This window comes from Anomalospiza imberbis, chromosome 7 (genome assembly GCF_031753505.1).
Source record: "Anomalospiza imberbis isolate Cuckoo-Finch-1a 21T00152 chromosome 7, ASM3175350v1, whole genome shotgun sequence".
NCBI classification, from domain to species: domain Eukaryota; kingdom Metazoa; phylum Chordata; class Aves; order Passeriformes; family Viduidae; genus Anomalospiza; species Anomalospiza imberbis.
The window spans coordinates 14,812,205-14,834,109 of NC_089687.1; the positions used below are offsets into that span (position 1 = coordinate 14,812,205).

Consider the following 21,905-nt stretch of genomic DNA (forward strand, 5'->3'; position numbering starts at 1 on the left):
GACAGTGTCAACAATGGTGTCCAGTGGCCCTGGGGTTAGCACAAGCTCTTCCTCCTCCTGCTGTCTTCACCCCATTCTTCATTACACTTGCATCCCAGCATTAACCCACCACTCTGGTTAAACCAACCCTGCTCCATCAGGCCTGCAGAGCCTGGAGGGGTCCCTCTTTCAGCTTCCACCATGCTCCCCTCCAACAACACGGAGTTACCCCACTCCAACAGGCTTTTTGGGGGGTACATTTACATTGGTAGCACACTTCCTTCTTTTCAGCATGGGAAGGTGCTTTGTCCCCAGGACGAAATGTGTTCTGCTGGGTCTCTGTGGAAGTCCATAGGCAAAACTCACCCCCACTGTCACTTGGAGGGAAATAACCACAGGTGTCCAGTCCTGCCCTCCATCAGGGTAACATCCTGATGGGGAGCCCATGGGATACTTAGGGGAGTAATGTCATCTCACGAGAGGCTATGAGGGCTCCCAGCCTGTGATGGTAAGAAGCCTTCTCCAGAACCCCTTTGTCCCATTCCCACTGGTGGGGCCCCAGTGATGCTGTGGACCTCCATTTTTCTCTGCCCAGGTCCAGGAAGCTCAGAGAGATATGGGGTTCAGGAACCTTCCACCTGAGATCAGCTGTGTCCTTTGGCCAGTGCTGGCTGCCACCTCCGGCTGTGGCAGTAGGATGTGGCTCCCAGCGGGTGTGTTTCCTCACCACAGCACCCAGACCCCACAGCTCCCTTTCCTTTCTTTCCTTCCATTTGCTGCAGGATCTCCTCCCAGCACCAACATCGTGGAAACCCTTGTCAGGGATAAGCAAGAGGCAAGAGTCCCAAAATCAAAGGCAAATGTTAAAAACAACAAATGAGTTAGGAAGGCAGCCGAGGGCTGTCCCAGCATGCCCAAGGCAGTGGGTCTCCATGGTGCAGTGGCTGCTGTCACTCAACAAAGAGCTGGGTCCCAGGTTAAAGGCAAGGGCCCATCACAGGATCTTACTGCAGGGTGGTGGGAATCAGCCATGGCAACATGAGCAGTATCCTCAATGCAAAAGGATGGCATTTTCCTACCCACGGGGAAAGCTATAAACCAGCCTTAACAAAAAAACAAGATGAAACAAAGTGGAGGTTTGGGGTTTTTTCCCCCTGGAGCAAACCACATTTTCGGCTGTGTAAAAAAAAAAATAAAAAAAATAAAATCTCCATAGTTGGTCGTCTTTGTGGTGGCAAAGGGTGGTGAAGAGTTTTGGCCCTGATTCCCCTGTCCCCATGTAAGGATACTTCAGTCTGAACAGTGATGCAGTCCTCAGTGTTGATGAGGCCCTGATTCCACAGGCACCGATGCTCCTCCATAACTCTGCTTCTGTGCTTAATCCAGCAGGTTATTATTTGTTTTTGGGAGGGGCAGCATATCCCCCAATTGCATATTACATTGAAACCTCCAGATTTCAAGGTGAAGTGTTGCAAGGAGGGAAAGCCACATCAATACATACACAGGTGCATGCAGGTGATGAACACTTTTACACCTGGATGGGCAAAGGTCAGAGGCCTGCTTGTCCAAGAAAATTTCTGACCTTCCAATCAAGATGAACTGGACAGGGAAGACTGTATTTCCTTTTGTGATGATTTATTTTGAAGTCCACAGATACTTTCTGGGGGTATTTGTGCTGTTGCAGGATCTGTGTTTCCCTCCCCAGCTTATCTCCAGACACAAAGTGAACAGTCCCACGTCTCCTCCCTTGCTGAAATCTGCCTGGATTTGGGGCAGTCATTTGAGATGGAAATCAACTTGAGTCCCAGCAACATGGGGAGGACACCGGAGGACTGCAAGGGGAGCGCTGGTGGCCACAAGATTTTCTCCTCAAGACCCTTCAGAAATTAACTAGCTAACATGAAAGAAATATAAAAATAAAAATGAACCTGCCCAAAACCCGTACTGGAAAATCAGCAACTTGGAGAGCTTCCTACATCAGGGTTACCTCTGCTTGTGGCAGAGGGGTGCAGGCAGCACTGGGGAGAGGTGCAGGACGGCAGAGCGGCCATGGCTGGTTTGTCTCTGGCTCTATCCTTTCCTTGCTGAGTCCTTGTTGTCAAAAGGCTGTTGTAGATTCCGAGTCCTCAGTTTCTTCAGGGTTTATTTTTCTCTCTTCTCTTTTTTTCCTTTTCTCTTCTTACTTTTCTCTTCTTTTCTCTTCTCTTTTTTAATTTTCTTTTTTCTTTTATCTTTTTTCTTTCTTTTCTCTCTTTTTACTTTTCCTTTCCTTACTTCTCTCCTTTCTTTCTTTCTTTCCCTTTCTGTTTTTTTTCATTTTTCTTCCTTTCTCTTTTATCTTTTCCTTTCTTTTTTCGTCTTACATGAGATGAAAGGAATCGGAGTCCCGGGGCGTGGGGAGGTGCGGAGGGGAGGGTGGAAGGGAGTCTGGATAGATAGTGATGGGGTGGAGGGAGGGGACGTGGCTTCACTCCACATTGCTGCTGTCGAACGCGTGGCACTGCAGGTCTCCGCTCAGGAAGTCAGTCCCCGGCAGCTTCATGCCATACTTGTCCACACACCAACACAAACCACGCTTCCGGCCCCGGGAGGGCTTGCACTGGGGAGACACCCAAGGGCAGAGATCAGAGCTAGCCACCAGACACTGTGTGGTTCCCTCCCTGGGGACCAGGCCTTGGCCCTTTCACACCAGAAATGCAATTCCCATGGTAGGATTTGGCTCCTGCTCTCTGCTTTCAGCACATCCCTGTCCCTGCTGCTACCCCAGCCCAGGGTTCTCTGACTTTTCCCTCTCCCTCACCAGCTCCTTCAGGATGCTTGCTTCAGGCCAGATGGCACTTGGAGCCATCAGCAAGGCCACCCACCACCAAATGTGTCTGGAGATGCTTGCAGCAACACCCAGACTAGCCCAGCAAAGGAAAAGCCTCCATCCTTCCCACCCAGGGCAGTGGCAGAGCAAAGCCTTCCTGGGTGAGGAACATCTTACCTGCTTCCTCTTGTAGAAGCCCTTGCGGTCACAGTTGGGGAGGTGGACAGCGCGGGGGACCATCCGCTGGCTACTCTTCAGCTCCTGCAGGGACGCCTCCATGTGCCTGCGGCATGGGCCCTGCATGCAGGGAGATCCACTGTGAGAAGGGGAGCACCTCACAGAACCTTCCAGCTGCAAAAGCCCTCAGGTTCCCCCCACCACTAGTACCCATTTCCCAGGGGTAAAAGCCCTCTGCAGTCACCTTCCCATGGGAGCCTCATGGAGGGGAGGTGAAGGCACCCACCAGCTCAAACTCCTGACGGAGCTCCGGGATGACAACACGAGGGTGAGCCGTGTTCTCAGCCATGCCCACGAACTTTGCCAGGGTCAGCTTCTTCCGGCGGTCCTTCTTCAGGGCCTCAGCCTTGAGCTCAGAGAGGCGCCCGTGCTTGGGCCGGTAGGCCTTGGGCGGGTAGGTCTCCTCTGTCATCTCTGACGTGGTTGGCTCCTCATGCTCCCGGGACTCCCGCTCTGCAAGGGATGGGGTACCAAACTGTCATGTCTCTGTGAGATGAGTGGGGCTTGCTTTTGCACAGAGACCCTCCTACCCAACCCCAGAGGAGATCTCTGCACCAGGCAGGATGAAAGCAAATAACCGAAGGAATCCCTTTCCCAGATGCTGCCTACAGCCTTGGCTTTATCCCACTGTGTGGGACTTCACAAGGTTTTTGCATGACCTCTGAGCTTGGGACAGGAAGGTGTCTAGAGAGCATGGAGGAGTCAGAAGTCTAGGATGTATTTCTACATACAGGGCCATCATTGTTTTTGTGGAAAAAGACCAGTATGAGGGTCATCCTACTTCCAGGAAGGGCCAGGTGACACATAAATGAGGCAGAGAAGCCTCTGTTTATCCATGCTGAGAGGATTAAGTGACGAGTTCATACTTCACCCTGCCTTGAGAAGGCAAGAGCACAAGCCAGGAATGCTTGAATATGATACAATTCCAAAGCCAAGGTCAATCACAGAGCACAGCCACCATGTGGCTGGGCAGACATTTCAGCAGAGATACCCAAGATGTGGCTGACAAGTGCTGGGATCTCCAGAGTCCTCAGCTTGCAACCCCACTCCTGGGATCAAACCAGCTCCCATCTGCTGGCACACACCAAGCAGCCAGCAAAGCCAAGGGTGACACAGCCAAGTAATGCTGCCTGACTGCCACTGATAGTACTGACAGCAAAAGGGGATCATGCTTATGTTCTGTCCATGGCACCCATCTTCCCGTAGACCCCCCAGCACAACCTCTCCTGGCAGGATGCAGTCAGGAGCCCTGAGCAGTTATATATAGGAGCAAGCTGGTGACAGTCTAAACTTAGATGACTTGTGACATTTAGTACAACCACCAGAGTGAAAAAGGGTTATTTCTCGACTAAATTTGAATACAGTTTAAAGGTCCTGAGGTTCCTGGTCTCCTGACCCCTGGGTCCCCATACGTCTGGTGTTGATGACAAGTCCGTACAGGGACCAGCAAGTGACGATGAGGAAACTCACTGCAGCAGAAGGAAAGCATCAGAGTAGCTGAAATCTGTCCCCGAACAGCATCTCTTGGCAATTTCTATGCCAGTGAACCCAGATCATCCCCTCCTACAGGAGGGGAAAAGGCTCAGGATTAAAATAAAAGCAGATATACGCCCCCAACAAGGCAAACACGATTCTTTCTGCTGACTGACTGCTTCCTGGAGCCCAGATGCAGCAGCAAGAGGGAGAAAGGTGAAGAGGATGCCACTGCAGCCCAGGGATGCCTGAGGATGCCCAGTGGGGGGGATGGACTAGATGATTAGTGGCAGATGGCAGTGCCAGACTGTCACACACACCTCTGCTGGGGGGTTTGGAGGTGACCGAGCATCACCGGGTCACTGGGTGCCCAAGCCAACCACAGGTGTAAGTCTCCTATTCTTCCTTGCCATTCTCCCAGCAAAAAATTGGAAGTTTCTCATGGTCACTTATTTATTAAAGTGGCTCTTTGTTTTTTCTGTTTCCACAAGAACAGCACTGGATGAGCATCCCCAACTCTACACCCTCCTAACTGCCAAGAGCAACATAAACAATCCCCTGCACCATGCCCAGGACTCATGTGGCTTCCCAGGATGGGATAATTTTGCCATTTTGCCCCATGATGCTCATATACTTGGGGGTTTATTCCTTGCTGCAGGACTCAACTGCCTGCATAGATCTACTCTAAGAGGATGACAGGGGATAAAGAAGAAACCAAGTAAACTGGAAATTACTCCCCAGAAAATGAAACAATACAAGGTGCAGGTGAAGTGCATCCTTTGCCTCAAAAGATATTCTGGCAACTGAAGGTCTGAAAGAGGAACAGAGGCATCTGCAGTGACTAAGCCCTTCTTATGGCAGTGAAACACACTGTGTTCTGTCCCAGGAATCCCCTCTGGCACCCACGTCCAGGGCTGGAGAAGGTGCTGCCAGAGTATCTTCACTGGGCTGCTCTACAGCAATAAAGGAAAGTTTCACGTTGGTGCTGGCAAGCCCCCAGGAACTCGGGAGAAGCACAGCTCATTACCTCCACAATAACAAATAAGTGAAGCACAGCTTCTTAGGGCAGTCCTAACAAATAAAAACAAGTAACAAATAAAGGATACAAGGCAGGGAGGATTCAGTCAGAAAAACAGTACAGGATGTCCAGTCCCCAGAACTCCTCATGCAATGGGTGCCTGCAGCAGCTCAGACTGCTCACATGGTCAGCAGCTTTACCCTCTTGCAAGCACCTTATCCCTCCTCTCCCTGAAAGCTGCCAGCAAGCCAGAGTGACCTGGGGACTAATGTGGAGCCCTTTCAGCAAGGATAGATGGGAGCTGCAGGAGCCCTGTGCTCTTGCAGATAACTGACATGCACTAAAAGCTGCCCAGATCCCAGCCCAAGACTGGTGCTTTCTGAAGGGATGAGAAAGCACCCGGAACTGAACCCTTTCACTCTCCCTGGCATGCACATGTTCCCCCTCAAATGGGAACATATGCTTGGGATGTCATACAACAAGGGTTAGATTCCTTCATCTGTGACTCAGCAGTTTTTGGTCTTTATATCCCAGTGATAACTCCATGGATGCCTTGAATGGATCCTTTTCCTCCATCCTCTTATGTTTTTTATACCCTAATTTCCTTCAACAACAAGGCTGATGCAACCCCTTCTTCTAACAAGCTGATTTTGGCAAACCGAGGGGCAGAGGTCTCTGACAGAAGCTCCTGACAAGCTGTGGGCACCTCACCTCCCACTAGAGGTCCCAAACTTACTGGCACAGAAAAATGACACAAAAGAATGACATTGCTAGCCAAGCTGAGGATGCCTGGCTAGCTTGGAGGTGACACATGGGCTGTAGCCACCTCAAAGGGATGTTGACCCTGCAGCCAAGGCAGGAGACTGAACTCAACTCAGAGCCCCTCCATGGCTTCATGTCTAGTCTGATCCACGGTTGCCCAGGGAAAGGGGGGCAAGAATCTGGAAAGGCTCTTGACCCAGGCCAGGCCAAAAGGACTGTGCTGTTGATGTGTCCTGGGATGCAGAAAATACCCACAGCAGAGCATGGGCTGTCCTCAGCCCTGGGCTGAGGCATAGTTTCTTCTCCCCACTCCAGGCTAGCCAGAGGAAACTCCCTAACAGGAACCATTTCCAACTGTTCCCTGCTGAAGGGAAGGGGAGTAGCAAATACCAGGTACTGTTTCTGGGAAGCCACAAATTGCTCCTGTTTGGCTGCCTGCTGTCCTTAAGAGATGTCACCCAGAGCAGACTACACATCATTCTGCCCTGCATCAAAACCCAGCCTGGTGCTCCTGGGCTTCAGATGCTTTGGACCTATGTGAGGTCCCAATAAGGTGGTGGGTGCACTCACATGGGGGAGTGGAGTGTGTGGGAACACTGCATCCCTGCCTGCTGACATTACAGAGCAGAATACAAAACTTTTTCCAAATGGCTGGGAGGCTCAAATTTTTGTAACACATTTTCATTGGTTTCTGGCAGAAAGGATCTATTGACTGCTGCTCCTAATGAACCATGCTCGTTACAGCCACAGCCCACTGCTAGAGGACTTGCTGTCCTGTTCAACACCACCCCCAAAAGCCACACACACTGAATAAGTACATGCACAACCACAGAGCAATCCTGCTAAACAGCCCTCTTGATTATTATCATGATCATTATTATTTACAGCATAGGCACTAACATAATACACCACTTAAGCAGGAAGGTGTTGGAGAAAGACTTAATGGGGATCTCAGTTAAACCTCTAGCACAGGAACAACACAAATGTAGCTCGTGGAGAGAGTAAACTTGAGAATTTGTCCAGTCCTTCCTCTGCCCCAAACTCAGCCATCTCTGTTCAGAGGTGTTCATTGCATATGGTGCTTATACAGGAATTCCGTTCTTAGGTACCTGGCTGGAAAAACCCCCGAGTATTTTCCCCAGCTGCCCTTCCCATTTGTTGCTACTCTGGAGGACGGGACATGCTTGACCAACACCAAAACTTCCTGTTACTGGCAGGCAAACTTGTCCCTGACCTGGACTTGCACCTGTGGCCATGATGGGAAAATAAAAATTCCTCCTTCCTGGTCAGCACACAGACAGCCAGTGTTTGCATTCTCAAGATGCAGGCAGGGAAGGAATGCAAAGAGAGGAGAGTCATCTCATCTTGCACCCTTTGGCAGCTGGAGAGTACAACTAAGCAAAAGCATTCCTGAGCTCCCCAGAGGCCACCAGACTCAGCCCAGGCAGGAGCCCAGGAGCTTCCACCCGCCTAATGAAGAACAGCTCGCTTACATTCCCGTCCCAGGCACAGCCCCCAGCGCAGTGGTGACCAGCCCCCAGCCCTGCTGGGGTGGTCAGTGGCCCAGGCGCTATGCCTGGGCTGGGGTCACTGCTGAGACCACCGCCCTGGTGAGGTCAGGCAGTGAGCTCAGGCAGCCGCCCAGCCCAAAGCCATCTGGCACCCACTGGAGGCAGAGCAGCCAGGGCTGAGGATGGAGGCTCCAGCCAGTTCCTCCACTGGCCAGGGTGTTGTCTGCTGGAGAGCCAGCTGCAATGTGCCTTGGACTTTGAACGAACTTTTGTGCTTTGGTGGGGTCTTAGCATCAAGCCGGTGCAGTCTGTGTGGCAGGGACTGGCGAGGGAGCATGCTGGTAATGCTTGCAGGTGATGAGAGGCTCGGAGGAGACACCACACACCAAGAAGGACAGAGTAACAGCAGCCCTACTGGGACTGCCACCCCACCTCCCACAAGTCTCGGCAATGTGCAACAGACACTTAAATCTATGTCACATAACACCCAAATGCTAACACTGAGGTGTTCTGGATGGCCAAACTCCATGTGTAAGTCACTGCAGAGATGATGCTCCCTCCAAATTGTGACCAGCCCCATCACTTGGCTTGGGTCATGATTTTAGGGTGGAACAAAAGTCCAGTCTCCTCTCCTGTGACTCCAGTGATCACACTTAGGTCTCCAAAGGTCTGAAGTTAAGACCACCACCTCTTCAGTCTTGGTCACCTTGAAGCCTGTGATGTAGCTCCCATGGGCCAAGCTATTTTACAGACACAGGAGCAGTAGTAAGAAAACAGACCCTATTTCCTTCCCTGGGAATTTGGAATTTCAACAGCTGCCAAAGGCAGCAAAACACTTTTGTGATTTGCAGAGTGTGGAAGGAAGTCTTTAGCAGTCAAAGCACTGTGAAGTGCTCCCAAAAACACCCACTCTGCCCCACCACACCCAGGCACCTACCAAAGACAGCTGATCAGAATCCAATCAGTCCATGGCATAAAAGCCACACAAGCTTTTGGAAGAGGGGCTCCAGGGTATTCCAGTATCTTATACCCCTGTGACAACATGGTGGAAGTTGATGAGACCTCACTCCCTTGTTCCACTGAGACACCTTTTAAGGGAAGGATATGGATCAGTAAGGCCAAGCTCAGAGAAGAGATGGAAAAGCATTCAGAGAGTTGGCTTGGAAGGCTAGGACTTATCTCCATTTTATTAAGCCAAGAGCCAGGAGGATGCTTGGGAATAGCTCAAGAATACCTAAAGAGCCTCAGAGAACAGGTACTGATAGCAGAGGGATGTGCTATTCTGTGGCCTTTTTTTTTTTAGTAGTAATTGTTTGGGCTTTGCTGAAATAGCCTGGAGGACCAGCTCTTTCTCAGGTGATTAATGTCTCCTCAGCAGAAACCTGTGGATGCAGATTCTGCTGTATCAGCCAGGGCTCACCTGCAGAGCGTGAATATCAGGTGCTTGGGCTGCCCCCAGGTTCACACAGGATTCATGGGAAAGGAAGATCATCATCCTGATGACCTCTGTGTCCTCATATAGAGCAGGATGGGGGAGAAATGCAGCTCAGCATGTGGGAAAGGAGCTCTCAAGGGAACCAGCTCATGTTTTGGTCTGCTCTGGAAGTGCAGGACCTATCTGTAGGAATGGATCTCTGGGTCAGCACGACTTCGCAGTGCCAGCAAATGCCATGGAGGTGGGAGAACTACAGCTATGGGAACTGGAAGCTCAAGGAAGGATCTGTGTTGCTACGTGCCACATAGTACTTTCCTGAGTTGCCCTTCTTACTGCAGTCACAAAATAGAACTCTCTGAGAGTTACTCTGTAGGACAAGGAGAAAAGCAGGTTTGGATATGGGGAGCTTCATGATGGAAGCTCCTTCCCTACCCATTGCTAGCTGTTAGTTCAGCAGTCTCCAAGCTCCCATGCTGTGCTGGAAGAGCCAAGCCTGGGCACCAGCTGGTGGGCTGGACTGATGCTGCCTTGAGATGTAACAATAAAGACTGTGGCTGAACAGGTGTTGTCTTTGTCTCTTTCCAAGGACTTCCCAAATCTGTTTACAATCAGTTCTCCATGCAGGTGTGGGAGTTTGCAAGGCATGTACAGGACATATCAAGACCAGGTGATGGTCTGAGCCAACAGGCACCATAGCCAGAGACTCTGGGTTCTCATGACAATGATTTCTGTCCAAGAGAGAACCCAAAATGTCTAACCAATAAAAGAACTGGGAAACTTTCCAGAGTTTCACCCTCCAGTAAGATGATGAGCACACGTCCATCCATTTCAATTAAATCATGCTGATGTGCACCATCTTGCAAAACTGCAGACACTCTGTTGCTAGATAGCTGCTTATATCAGGCTAACATTTCCTGAACAAAGTTATCTTCCAGAGAACTGAACTGGCAAGTGGAGGGGAAGGAAGTATTGCAGGACTAGATTTATATCAAGAAGCTCTTGTTGCTGATGCACTGATGATAGGAAGATAAGATGTATTTCCTTCACCTCATCTGGAGACTGCAGATGTTCACCACTCCATATGTTCAAACTGCAGAAGAAGCTGAGAGCTGAATTATGACCCACAGAAATCTAAATAAATCATCTTTCAATATCAGAGTGACCAAGACATATTCTTCCTTCCTGGAAAGGATGAAGTAATTCAGCCTTTCTTAGTCTCGCATCTTTTCCAATAAATCCACCCGAGCAGCAGATTTCATTGCTTGCAGTAAAGGAGGCAAAACCCATACCAAGCTGCCAAGAAACTAAGAGCAGAAAAGATTAAAAAAGAAAAACTCAGAGGAGACTGCATGACAGTCTCTGCCTAATGAAGGGTGAGGAAAATCTGGTTTAGCTCCTGCAAGGCATCATTGAATTGTTCACCAGCAGTTTCTCCATGGGGCTTATTTGTGATGAAAAGATGAGAACACAAATGCTGTAAGGTTTTCTGAATGAAAACAAAAGGTTGTTTGATCATCTGACTACACAAGATGACTTGGAAAAAATCTTCCTGTGCCCACAGAAATGAAGGAGGTGTGATGTGTCCATCAACTGTCATTATTGCATGAAAAAGAAGCAGGCAGGGGGACTTTTTGGATGCAGGTAGCTCAACATCAGCAGTGGAGGAAGAGTAACTAGGGAGAAGGAATAAGTAATTTGCCCTCCTGGACTCTGTGGGGCTTATCTTTAAAACTCAGGTGACGAGTGGTATCAATATACATGAGACATCAAGAAATGTGGACTTAAAAGAAGGCGCTGCCAGGATGCTTGCCTCTTGCTCACCACAGAAAGACAGGAAAAGGCCCAACAAGGTGGAGCGTAGAGATGCACCTGTGTGAGGGGTTGGACAAGAACTTACAACACCAAAAGTATTTCAGGTTTGCAGCTGTGATTTCAAGTTCCAGCCTAGCCTGGATTAACTTCTAGGCCTTCTGCCTCACTTTCACAGTTTTGCCTTAAACCAGATGGAAAAGTTGTGTGAGATCATCCATTGCTCATCTCTGTGTCAGCACCAGATGACACATCATCACATGTACTGTCCATCCTGACTATTACCACCTCTGAGGGATGAAATTTCCAACCTCTGCCCTCAGGACTCTTTTCTTAATGACTCCCTCTCTCAGAAAACCTTTGCCTGCAGTAGGCCTGGATGTAATTTAATCTCTCAACCTACCTAAGTACGACCATAAAAAAGTACCAGAAACTTGACATTCACACTCAGACAATACTGATAAGGAGAAATTAGCCCAAGCATTATCCTAATGGATGACTCTTGCCTCTCTTAGCCATTTTCCACCCTGTACCTCTGCATTCATTAGCAATTTCTTTTGGCCCAACACAATGCAAAGATGCTTTTGAATGTTAAAAAATCCCTATGGATCTCTTGATGGACAAAAGGGTATAGACCTCCATTTTGGGGTCTGAAATTCCATGAAAGACAACTGATCACCCCTTGCCACAGATCTAGAGCCTTTCTGGAATGATAAAATCCTTGTTGCACTTTGTTGTTTCTCCTGCAACCTCAGACCACTGCTACTTTTACAAAACCAAGTAACTGGCCGCTGAAATGGTTATGGAATGATGCAGTAAAATTTCACCCACAGCTACTCTTTCATCAGGAAAGAAGGATGCACAAGTAAGAGCAATGACTGTATGTCATTCTGTATTTAGATAAAATATCTTAAGACATGTAATATTATCTTAAGACATATGTAGCTGTGGCAGCAGCATAATTGACTGCTGGACAGGTATAAGACAGGTATAAGACAATTCTTCTGCAATTCTTCCCTAGTAAAATTTTTCTTCTTTTCCAGCATGTCCTTTAAATTAGGAAGTGAAAGCCAGGTTCCATAGTTTTCACTGGCTTATTTAATTAGAGATTTTCATCATTAGTCTAACACATAACATCTGATTTCTTAAGCATGAATAATAAATTATTAATTGTTGATTTAACTGTCCTCTGATGAATCCCATCTGTATTTGGAAAAATAAAATATTTCTACTGTTTTTCTACAAAAAAGAATTATGAATATTAGCCAACTTTGCCCCCAAAGTTATCTTTAAGAAACATTCCTTTTTCTGTTTAGCTAGGCAATCATTTCCATAAGTATCTGTCAGGATTACTTTCTTGCCCTTAAATAGCAACCAGACAAGTCATCTCCATCAACATAACAATTATCTCCATCATCAAGCCAGCTGTGTCCATCCAACAAGCAAACAAACCAAACTGCAACAACAGCCCTCCAGGCTCAAAGCTGCAAAGAGCCCTCCAACTCTACCAGAGCTTTGGCCCCACAGTCCTTCAATGACTGAGGCAGCTGGTTCCCACTGAGGGGAGAGGTGCCCAAAAGCCTTTGATTCTTTGGCCCTAGAGGAAAGGTGCTCAGCACCCTGCAGGCTAACAGGGAACAGTGTGCCAGTTCGCTGCGGGAGATATTGAACCCCCCCATTCCCACATTCTGCATGGAAAAGACAGTACCACTGGGGTGGAGTTGCAATGAAAAATGATGGGAATATCAGAGGGGTCTGGAGAATAAGGGCAATAGTGAGAGCAAGGCCTTGTGCACGTGCACACAAAAAAAGCTCACTGACTTCACAAGGATAAATTTAACATGCCTTCCTCAAAGTTTAATCTGTTGACCAGAGTCTCTCTCTCACACTTGTCCTGGAAACATCACAGACAGAAAACTTACCAAAACATGCTGAGAAATGGATTCCTTGAGAGCAAATTTGCTCACAACAAATCACCAAGAGTCCCAAATTTCTGCGAACACATTATGCTGGCTCCTGCTGAGATTAACTTCAAGCAGTGGATTGACATGAACACTAAGGGGTCCTCTCAGATCACTAGCATCAAAGAGCCACCTCAAAAACAACTTGCTGAGAGTTGCCTTGGCTACACAGCTGAAGGATCACAGCATCTTGTGGGGGTTGAGTGGTAAGGGGATGGGGGATGTCACCCAGACATGATGGGACCCTTCCAGGATGACCTGAGGCATGAATCATGAACTGTGTCCATCTTAAATGGGCAGCCCCAGGATCCAGCAGTGCTGGCACAACTGTTCCCCTCCTCTATGTCCTTGCCCTATGTATCACCCCGGGGAGACCCAGTGTGGAGGCTCATGCTCACTGGACCCAGTGGTCCAGGTCTTAGGGGATTCCAGCATGGGGGGGTCAGGTATCCATCTCCTTCTCACCAGCACAGCCTCCTCATACTTTTGGCTATTCCTGTCCAATCCTGATGATAAACAGATAATATCTACTTTTTCCCTGTAAAAAGCCTCCTTATAAACAACTAGGTGGTTATCAGGCTGACTGCCAGTGAGTTCACATAGGCTAAAGATGATCTTCGGATCATCTCTGACCTCTGCATGCATCATGTCTTTGGGTCCTGTAGCTTCCTCTGCTCAGTGCTGGAGGCTGTTTCTCCAGCCCTCAGCTGCTACATTTCAGCACATGTGCCATCTTTTCCCAATTCAGTTCCTCTTTCACACCTTCCTGAAGGCCAGCTGTTGCTGCCTGGGCATGGAGAAGTCTGCAGAATCCCAGAGACCTCAGTGTCCCTGGCACCATCTCCTTCCACCTATGACACCAGGGACCACTGCCCTGGCAGGTGAATTGGCTGTACTTTGCAAGTCACAACTTCACACCTTTGCTGTGAAGAATTTGCTTATTTGACATGGGAAAATTTGCCCTCAAGAAATCTCTCAGTGTATTATCTTAGTCTAGCCAGAAAACACAAGCCACTTTCAAACAGAGGGGGTGAGTTGGTGAGTTTGGATCCACACAGCTGGCTGAGAGGAGGATAGATCTTGCATCTATCTCCTTCCTCAACTCCCATTGTTTGATATGCTCACCTGGTGCATCTCATTTCTGAGCCCTCAGTGGGAGGACGGGGTAGGCTGATCTGTACACCAGCATCTGATCTTCATGGCAAAATACGATGTGCCAGTCATAACCAGAACCCCTGCATCTAAGAGAGGTTTGTGTGTGCTGCCTGGAAACCATTCTGCCTCCAGAGACAAGAATGCTCCGTGTGTGTGCTTGCACACATTAAATGTTTATGCAGGCGTGTGTGGGCGTGTGAACACGGGTACGTGTGTGCATATGCTCACACGCATATCTTCCCTGTGCATATTAATCCTGCTGCTCTGCAGCCCACATCGAGGGACAGGTGTGTTCCAGCTGAATTTTCCACTTACGTCTGGCCTTGAATTTGCACTACTAAGTGCTTGGGTTGTTTAGAAAAAAAATATAAAAGGTGTGTGGGGGCTAGGATTTGCTGTGCCATGGGCGTTTTTATCTGCCCTGGGAGTTAGCACAGGGAAACGAGCGACAACTGTTCTTAGCGGCTCACCCAGCTAAGAGGACGGCAAGCCCCGGAGAGGCTGAGGTTCCCGCCACCGTCCCAGGCTGCTCCCAGGATTTTCAGTTTGCACGAAGAGTTCTGGGAAACGCTGCTGCTGTAGCAGCTCCCGCAACTGCTCCTGCATCTGCGGCGCTCCGGGCCCGGGGCGAGCAGAGCTCCCAGCCGTCGTTAGGAGGAAGCAGAGCACCGCGCTCCGTGTGCGGCAGCGCCGGGTGCCGCCTCTCCTCTTCCTCCCCCTCTGCCTTGACACGTGTGACAAACTAAGCGACAGAAGACACTGGGGGATGTCTTGAAGCTGGCACAGAAGGTACTCAGTCTTTCCTATCCTCTTTTGTCAAGGCTGAGGGGACGCCCCGCAGTCAAGCAAACGCTTCCAGTCGCACACGACTGTGCTCAAGTCACTGACGTGCCAAAGCCGCGACGATCATCTGGGCTCAGGATGCTGCTGCTGCTGAAGTATGACACAAGGAGGCACAATGGCCTCCTCCAGCATCCCTCAAGTTTGCAGAGGCTCCCGTTTGAGCCGTTTCTGCCTTGGTGGTGCAAGTTCTGGAGGGGCTCCCTGCCCTGACCTGGAGTGGGTCCAGGGCTGTGTGGAAGCTCGGGGCCAGCTCTATCACTCATGCACGCACGCACGCACAGAGCCACGTCTTTTCTCCGGTGAACTCTGCTGGCACTCGGCAGGAATTTCATTTGGATCAACTACTTAATATTCTCTCTCCTTCCTTAGAAACCAGGCTGCCGAAAAATCCTTCCAGCCAAGGCCCCTCCTTTCCTGTTTGAACCACCCCATCCCTTCCTCCCCCGTACACACACACACACACCGCAGAAACCCAGCTCTCTTGCTGGCACCTGATGGATTTCACCTTTTTTTTTTTTTTAATATTGTTATTGAAACTCCAGATCAAAAGAAAAATGGAGATTTTCCTGTTTTGTGTCTGAGGTTTTGCAGGCCTGTTGATACTAGCTTTCACCTTGACAGCTCGGAGCTGCTTTGCACAATGGACCTGCCGCTCGCAGCAGCCGGGTCCCTCCCAGAGTGACATGTGCACAAGCCAGCGCATCCCGAGCGCCCTGCTCCCATGACCCCTGCCCTCACCCTCACCCCGGACCTCGGCATGGAGCTGCCCACCTGCCCCACCACGTCCCCTTTGCTCACCCCTGAAGCCCCCCATCCCCAAATGCAGAGCAGACAACTACGGGAAGGGGGAATGGGGTGGGGGAAGATATGTTGGGGAGCAACAAAGGACAGCACCGAACACAAGCTGCAGGAAATCTGTGCTCGGCAACACTCCTCCTCCACCTTTCAGCTGACGCTGCAAAGATGATTTTCTTAGGGCTAATTCTGCAAACCCCCCCATTTCCCCTCCTGGTTATCGTTGGCTCACGGTTTCATAAGGAAACTTGCCAAGTCTTGCTCGCTTTCTAGAAAGAGAGCAGGAATGAGAGAGAAGGAAATATTTGACAACCTTTGTTTTTCCATGAGCGTTTTCAGGGCAGCAGGCTCCAATCTGTGCCCTCCGCTCCCTGGTGCTCAGCCTGACCTTGCTGTCTCAGCAGGAGGAAGTCTGGCAGGAGCACAGGGGAGAAAAATGGAAAGACATGGTATATTTCAAAGGAAACCTAAACAAAACAGAGAAAACCCAGAATCCTGCAGCCTGTGCCATAAATGAAACTCATTCATGTTTTTTTTTTTTTTTTTTTTTTTTTTTTACCAGGAACAGTCAATTGCAGACGTGATGTTTGGCTTTCAGTAAAGGACAGTGTCTGACTGTTGTGGGAGGAAAGACTACAGAGACCATCCCGTCAGTACCTACATATCCATTTACTTAAAACAAGTCCTACTAAGGCTCTTTAATCCCACACTTGCTTTCATTTCAGACCTCTGAACAAACCAGGAGGACATTCTGCTCATTACCTCTAGCATTTCTCAGTATCACTGCCCAGCATATGAGGAAACTGAGGCATGGTACCTGCAAGCATCTTGTCCCCAGGCAAGACATCTGCTTTACAGGAGAGCAGGCTCCCTCCCAGGCTCTGGCTTTTGCAGTGCTGCTCAATGAATTTCTACCTTGTCCATAAGGAGGAAAGCATCTGCAGTTTTAAACTTGGCCAGCACGAGGGCAGAAATAGATAGAAATGCAGTTTGATCTAGTCCTCACCACTGTCACATAGTTTATTTTGCAGAATGCTGATTTTTTTTCTCAGTGGTTCACAGCTCAGGGCCAATTTTGGTCATTGATAGATGAGAGGGCCAGGCCAGCTTCCCCAGTGCACGGTCCCTGTGCTGCTGGCCAAACTGGCAGAGGCCAGAAAGTTCAAGTCAAACTTAATTTCTTTTCTTGCCCTGTTGCTTAGAAACATGCCTATGAAAATATACTTTGTTCTCACACACTACCAATCGAATGCCAAGTGACTTTTTTCCCCTCTCTCCCATCCTCAGGAATTCCTGATTTATTTTTTATTTCTATTTGCAATTGCATAAATCTCAAGAGGAGCCTGCTGGTCTACTGTGGCTTCTTGCAGCAGCCTTTGCAATCCAGGCTCATCTGCTGTCTGCGAACAAAACCTGTTGAAAAGAGGCCCCTGCGGCACTTGGGGAGTCCAAACTGGAAGTGCAGGTAGTGCCAGGGGGCTGGTTTGCACGACAAACCTGCCACCGCTTTCCTGTCCCTCTCCTTCATTCAACGGGTGTTCCCCGTCCCAAGAAAATCAAAAGCAGCGGAATTGCAAGGGACCTAGCTAAAGTTCTCACACAAAGCACCTGCTAAAGGACCAGTTTCCTTGGGAAGTGTGAGGCAGGTGAAACGGAAGGATATTCATGCTGGGAGCCAAGCGCCAAAGCTTTTTCAGGTGTCTGTATGGGGCACCCTCAGCACAGGCGCAGGGATGGGCCCTGCTCTCCTGATGGGTTTCAGCTGCATGGCTTTGCCTTCCCGACCACACTGCCTGCCCCTGGCCACGCACACACACGTGCAGAGTAAATAAACACCAGAATGACGCACTCCGGGATACCTGGCCTATCTCTGCTGACCGTGGTTACTGCCCAGCTTCCTGGGCTCCACAGCAGGAACGTGGCTCCTGGCCTCACCCTCTGCTCCCTGTGCAGGTGGGCTCCCATCCCTCATCCCTTACAGCTACCCTTCAAAAAACCAAACTCAGCTTTGCTGTTTCTGGCTGATTAAAGGGAGTTTGGACATCTGATGTCATTCGAGGGAGGGGGGAAGTTATTACACACAGAATTTGGTTTTGCTCTGAAGGATGGTGCGTAGCAACGCAACCACTGCCTGCAAGCAGCAAAGGGGAAAAATAATAAAAGCATCACAATTTATTAGGTGCTAGAAGGGAGAAACGGATTCCCATTGCATGGGTATAAGCAGACGCTTGCTAACAAGTAGAAATTACTGTTTCATGGACCAAAAAAAGTGAGGGTTTCTGGTTGTTTTTTTTTTTTTTTTTCTTTTTGCCAAGTGGTCCCCTGGACATACAGACACCTTCCCTACCTCCCCTTCATACCCTGGCAGAAATACCTTACCTCCAGTATTTGGAGGAATATAGGGAATCTGTCTTCACATGAAGACAGGATCAAGGAATGGGAGTGAAATGAGTGTCAAAATGAAGGAGCGTTTTCTTTCATGCTTTTGTCACATGCAAGGTACTAACATTTCAGAAGCTTGGCCTTGCACTGGTGCTGCCATGCTCACCTTCATGCTTGCTTTTAACCTGTTCTTGCCCATTATTAGCCACGCCACCATTATTTTTTTTTGTAGACGCACATCCTGTCCCTAATGCACCTGCTCTCTTCATCTCCCTGAGCTAAAGGCCATCGCCTAACAAAGATGTCCAGCAGCTGGCAGACAGAAAGAGCGGGCTGTAGTGATTCCAAGGAGGAAGTGTGAGGCAGAGCAACAAACCTGGGGGTGGCTGAGGACTTTGGGAACAGGCTGCTGGTTGGAAGGAGATGCCCGCTCCCCTCTGTACCTCAATCTGCAGAGATCAGCTCAGGCCCCAGAGCAAGGTAGAGAATATGGTGATAGAAAGTGGTCAGGGAGAGGGTTGAAGACAGGGATGCAGGAAAAATGTAAAAGATGCAACTGGGGAAGGACTGGGATGCAGTTGTGACTAAAAGGGTGCATCTGGGAAGTGGGGAAAAAAAACCCTTCCACTGGAGATGGGACAGTCTGGAGGTGATGATGGAAGGCAGGGTGGGGGGAGGCTGTGAGATGATGCAACAGGAGGTTTAACCAGAGCACAGATGGAAAGAAGGATGGGAAAAGTGGCAGGGGGCATGGAAGAACAGTTAGGGGGATGGAAAATACCCACAAAGATGGAAGAGCAACTGTGGGTGTGGGTGGAAGAACATCTAGAAAGATGTGGAAGTAGCTGGAAAGGTGGAAAAGCAATACGAGGGTGAAAGAGCAGCCGGAGAAGTGGTGGTGGTGGAGAAGCAGGCAGAAAAGATGGAAAAGCAACCGGGGGCTTGGAAAAGTTGTTCATGGAGGGGGTGGGAAGGAGAGAGAATGGGGAAATAGCTAGAAAGATGGAACAGAAGCCAAGGTGTGTAATTGTGTGAGCGAAAAAGTCAGGCAGAAAGGCAGAAAAGTAGCCACAAAGATGGAAAAACAGCTGGTGGTGGTGCAGGGGAATGGAGGAGCCGGGAAGGCGAAAAAGCACACGGCGGGGGAAGGGGGGATGGGGGATGGAAAACCGGGCAGAAAGATGGAAAAGTAGCCGGGAAGGCGGCAAAGTAAAGTGGGGGCATGGAACAGCACCTGGGAAGATGGAAAAGCAGCCGACGGGATGGGAAAGCAGTGGCGGGGGCAGGAAAGAGCAGCCAGTGGGAGGGAGCAGAAAAGCAAGCGGAAAGATGGAAAGGGAGCCGGAAAGACGGAAAAGCAAGCGGAGGGTCATGGAAGAGCACCCGGAACGAGGGAAAACGCAGCGGGGAGCTAGCGGTGGGGTGGAAAAAGCAGACGGAAAGATGGAAAAGGAGACGGCAAGGCGGATAAGCATCCGGGAGAGCTGCGGATGGAGGATCGGGGTCACTCACCGGCCTTGGCTTGCTCGCGGTAGCTCTTCTCGCTGAGGCAGACGGCGGTGCCGTGGAGCAGGGCGTGCAGCGGCTTCTCCTCGCCCTGGCGCGGGAGGCAGCGCAGCCCGCGGGCGCAGCGCTCGGTGTAGACGCCGCAGGGCTGCCCGGCGGGCAGGGCGCAGGTGAGGCAGCAGCCGCAGCCCGGCTCCTTCACCAGCTCGCAGCCCAGCGGCGGCGGCGGGCAGAGCGACAGCGCCTTGGCATCGCAGGGCTCGCACTGCACGAAGGAGCCCAGGCACCGCGACAGCCCCGGGCAGGCGCCCAGCAGCACCAGGAGCCGCAGCAGCATCGCGGCGGGGATGCTGCGGGACGGGGCGCGGGGGGCTGCCGGGAGCGGGCGGCGCTGCCTTTCCGCTTGCCCCTTTGGGGGGCCAAAAAAAAAAAAAATTAAAAGAAAAAATTAAAGAATTAAAAAAAAATAAAATTCAAAAAGGAAAGCGCAGCCCCTGCTTGCAGGCGCCCCACTCTGGGGGTTATTCTCGGGGTGCGAGACCCTCCTGCTTTTCTTATGGCGTTGGGAGAGGGGGGACGTCTAGATTTCCTTTTTTTTTTTTGTCTTTTTCTCCCGCCCCCCCGTCTCTCCTTTCAGCTTTTTCTCGCCTCGAAAGGGGGAATTCGCACTGCGATCCGCGGGAGCGCAAAAAAGAGGGAGGGAAGGAGGGGGGAAAGGGAGCGAAGCCTGCAGGGGCTGCACAGCCTACAGGTTGCAGGGGGAGGCGTGGGGGAGCAGGGGTGTTTGGGGAGGTGGGACGGCGATTTCACACTCGCTCACTCACGCGCACACACACATTCACTCTTCCCAAAGGGCTGGGAGGAGGCAGGTTAGGAAGGGAGCAAAGTTCCTTGAAAACCAGTGTCCTGCTAATAATGCATCAAAGCAATCAAGAGGAGAAGAAAAAAAAAAAAAAAAAGCGCAGGAGAAGGAAGAGGGGATGCAAAGCTCCCCTCCCCTCCCTCTTCTTCTGCAGGAGGAAAAGTCTCTCCCGCCGCAGCGAGCTGCTGGGAAGCTTGGTATGAAGCAAAGTTGTGTTTCGATCGGCTCTGTTCAATTCTCCCGCTTTCCTCTTCCAAGATTTGCAGAGAAAAAAAGAAGACCAAAAGAGTAAAAAAAAAAAAAAAGTTTTCTGCAAAGTTGGAGTGTTTGTTGCAAAGTCGGCAGAGGAGCGGTAAAAAATCAGGGGGAAAGGAAAAAAAGGAAAAAAAAATCCACTTTGTAGATCTCCCAACACTTTTCCCCTGGAGAAGTTTCTAAAGAGACTGAATACTGCAGAACAGGCTGTCTTTTAAATAGACTGCCTCTGGCTGCCTGCCAGCCCCTCGCTGCAATTTGAGATCCCAATGACACCTCAGCTTGACTAGGTGCCAGCAGCGAGGGCCCTATCAGTGCGCGCTCGGGCCGTGGGGGTGGGGTGCGCAGCTCCTGACTTCTGGGCTTCAAACCCCGGGCAGTGATCAAGGATAATATTATGAGGAGAGACAAGGGGAGGAGGAGGGGGAAGGGGAAGCCGAGGACTGGAAGGGGGGGGGAAGGGGGGGGGTGGGGGGAAAGTTCAGATCTTCACGGTTTAAAAAAAAAAAAAAAAAAAAAAAAGCAAAAAAAGCAAAGTGGTTGCCGTTGGGTTGCAGGGCAGAGCCTGGGCTGCAGGGAGTCTGGATGGGAGAGGTCAGGGCTCTGAGTTTGGGGAGGACGTGGGAGATTGAGTCAGCAGGGCCTGATCTTACGTGCTGTACCCTGTGCTGGTGGGGTGTGGACCCCCGTGTGGCGCCTGGGGAGCGGGCGGGCCGGGAGCCCTCGCAGCACCCATGCGCTCCAAAGGTGAGCGCAGCCCGAGATGGCTGGGTGCCTGCCAGGGAGCGACTGTCGCCCGCCCGGGCCTAGGAAGGAGCCTTTGTGTGTGCAGGGTGCCCAGCCCTCCTCTCCTGTTCCCTCTGCCCATGGGCGAGGTTTAAAACCGCAGTGAGGCTTTGCCTTGTGCCGGGGTGCGCCCCTTGACACCCCTAAATAGCAAGGGTTAACACGGCTGGACAGTGAGCAGAGGGAGGGCTGGGCTGCTTGTAAGCACTATGTTAGATTCCTCTTTGGAAAAGTTCGCTGTTGCTTAGGGCATGCCAGAAAAGAAGGGGAATTTTGCCATGTGAAGTCCAATTTGCACGTTTTAGCTCATTCTTCTGCCTCTTGCCC

General features: G+C 50.3%; 1 protein-coding gene across 1 annotated transcript; it reads right to left on the reverse strand.

Moving 5' to 3' along the window:
* Positions 1-1,847: 1,847 nt before the first annotated feature.
* Positions 1,848-21,027, reverse strand: IGFBP5 (insulin like growth factor binding protein 5). Its single transcript, XM_068195509.1, has 4 exons — positions 19,682-21,027; positions 3,252-3,478; positions 2,966-3,085; positions 1,848-2,578 (listed from the first exon to the last, which is right to left on the reverse strand). Exons 1-4 carry the CDS (start codon positions 20,010-20,012, stop codon positions 2,447-2,449), a joined length of 810 nt encoding a protein of 269 aa, XP_068051610.1. The 5' UTR covers positions 20,013-21,027; the 3' UTR covers positions 1,848-2,446.
* Positions 21,028-21,905: the final 878 nt, after the last annotated feature.